The following is a 1576-nucleotide window of genomic DNA, read 5'->3' as shown; positions in this document are numbered from 1 at the left end:
TCAACAAATGTAACAATACCACACCACGGAGAAGCCGTAGACCCAGATCATCAACATGGCAATGAAAGCCACATGCCAGCAGAAGAAGGTGGTGACAAATATAATGTCGTTTTCATCATCGTCCATCCATTTATAGCCAGAAATTGGTTTGTACAGCATAAAACCGATCTGAATCAGCCAAGAGCCTGTCAACATATAAAAAAAGGCCTTCATCACCCAAAGCTGCAGCATATCAGGAGCCCACAGCTCAGCGACCACCACCAGCGCCAGCAGGAGTATGGCCTGGGTGAGCAGGACGTGGGACTGCAGTTCCACACCTTCGGAGTCCTGCATGTGAGACACCATCAGAGGCAGAAAGAGAAACATGCCTAGGGCTTGGGCGCCCTGCTCCAGAGCAGCACACCGCTGGGGCAGCAGGTTCTGGCTCACCACGTCCACACACCCACTCAGAAAGAAGGCCATATAGAGAGTGAAGTGTTGCCACTGTTTGCGGTACAAAAAGTTTCTCTGATGATATATCTTGCTGATAAGTACAAACTGTCCCTTTATGTTATGCAGCTCTTGGGCTGCTAAAATGAAGGCACTTAATATCTTCACCAGCCCAACATAGCACACTTGCTTCAGTCTTGCCCATCGTTCTTTGCTCCAGGGATAGCTTGGCAGATACTGGACAGGGTAGTTGCATATTAAGGCCCTGGAGACTAGTCGTGCATGATAAAGTCCATAGAAGAAGAGAGACAGTCCTGGGTACAGATGGCCCTCAAAGCCTCCCATGGAACTGAAGGTAGATCTGACCAAAGGGAGAGAGAAGCAGCTCAGAAATGGTCGCCTTGGGTTCTAGAGCGTGGAGGGAGCTTCCTGAAGCCTACTTATATCTTCTCTCCAGCTCGCTGCATCCACATACATGGGGAAATGGCTTTGGAGGAAACCCAAACTTATGCTGCGGTGGGTGTCATGGCTTCCGTTCTGGTCTTCTGCTCTGGTTCATTGATAGCTAACCAAGCATTGCTAAACAGTAAAATAAGCATATTCTCCATCACAGTGCCCGGACACCTGCAGTTCTCGGAGATTATGCTATAGACTCCCCTTGCCTCTCCTCCTCGTGCTCTTCATGCCATTGCTACCTTCCTTACTTCCCAAACTCATAGGACGTAAGGAAGAGCCGAGAGAAAGCATGGAGAGGATTCAGTGTGGGGCATATCCCTTAAGATTCTTCACGTATAATCCCATACAAGTGCTAGGTACAAATGTATTCTCCTGGGTACAAACAGTCTTAGGTAAACATATACGTACAATATTCAATTTCTCTGATGTTATTTGAGGCTTGCCAGAAAAATATTCCCTCCTGAGGATCTGTCTTCTGCTGATCTCCAGAGAGATCTTTCCTCCTGAGAGTCTTTCCTCTGAGCTGAAGCAATGTTTTTCCAAGTTAAAATGTAGGTGAACAGGTTCTACTCAGCGGTGCTAATTCAGAATTTCTTGAGGATGATGTCTTGAAATAAGCATTCCAAGACACACTCCCAGGTAGCTCTTAGGCGGACTAAAATTTGAATCACTTAGTAGTATGTATGTACTG

The 1576-nt window shown here is 46.9% G+C and overlaps 1 protein-coding gene across 1 annotated transcript; it reads right to left on the bottom strand.

Moving 5' to 3' along the window:
- LOC131814924 (transmembrane epididymal protein 1A-like) lies at nucleotides 1-774 on the bottom strand. Its single transcript, XM_059146400.1, has one exon. It carries the CDS (start codon nucleotides 772-774, stop codon nucleotides 1-3), a length of 774 nt encoding a protein of 257 aa, XP_059002383.1.
- Nucleotides 775-1576: the final 802 nt, after the last annotated feature.

The sequence above is a fragment of the Mustela lutreola genome, chromosome 14 (assembly GCF_030435805.1).
Source record: "Mustela lutreola isolate mMusLut2 chromosome 14, mMusLut2.pri, whole genome shotgun sequence".
Classification (NCBI taxonomy): domain Eukaryota; kingdom Metazoa; phylum Chordata; class Mammalia; order Carnivora; family Mustelidae; genus Mustela; species Mustela lutreola.
Note: the sequence above shows the minus strand (reverse complement) of the source record. Positions and strands in the feature narration are given on the sequence as shown.

What these genes read in the sequence shown, in the direction of transcription:
- LOC131814924 (XM_059146400.1), bottom strand. Translation starts at nt 774, where the DNA reads ATGGGAGGCTTTGAGGGCCATCTGTACCCAGGACTGTCTCTCTTCTTC.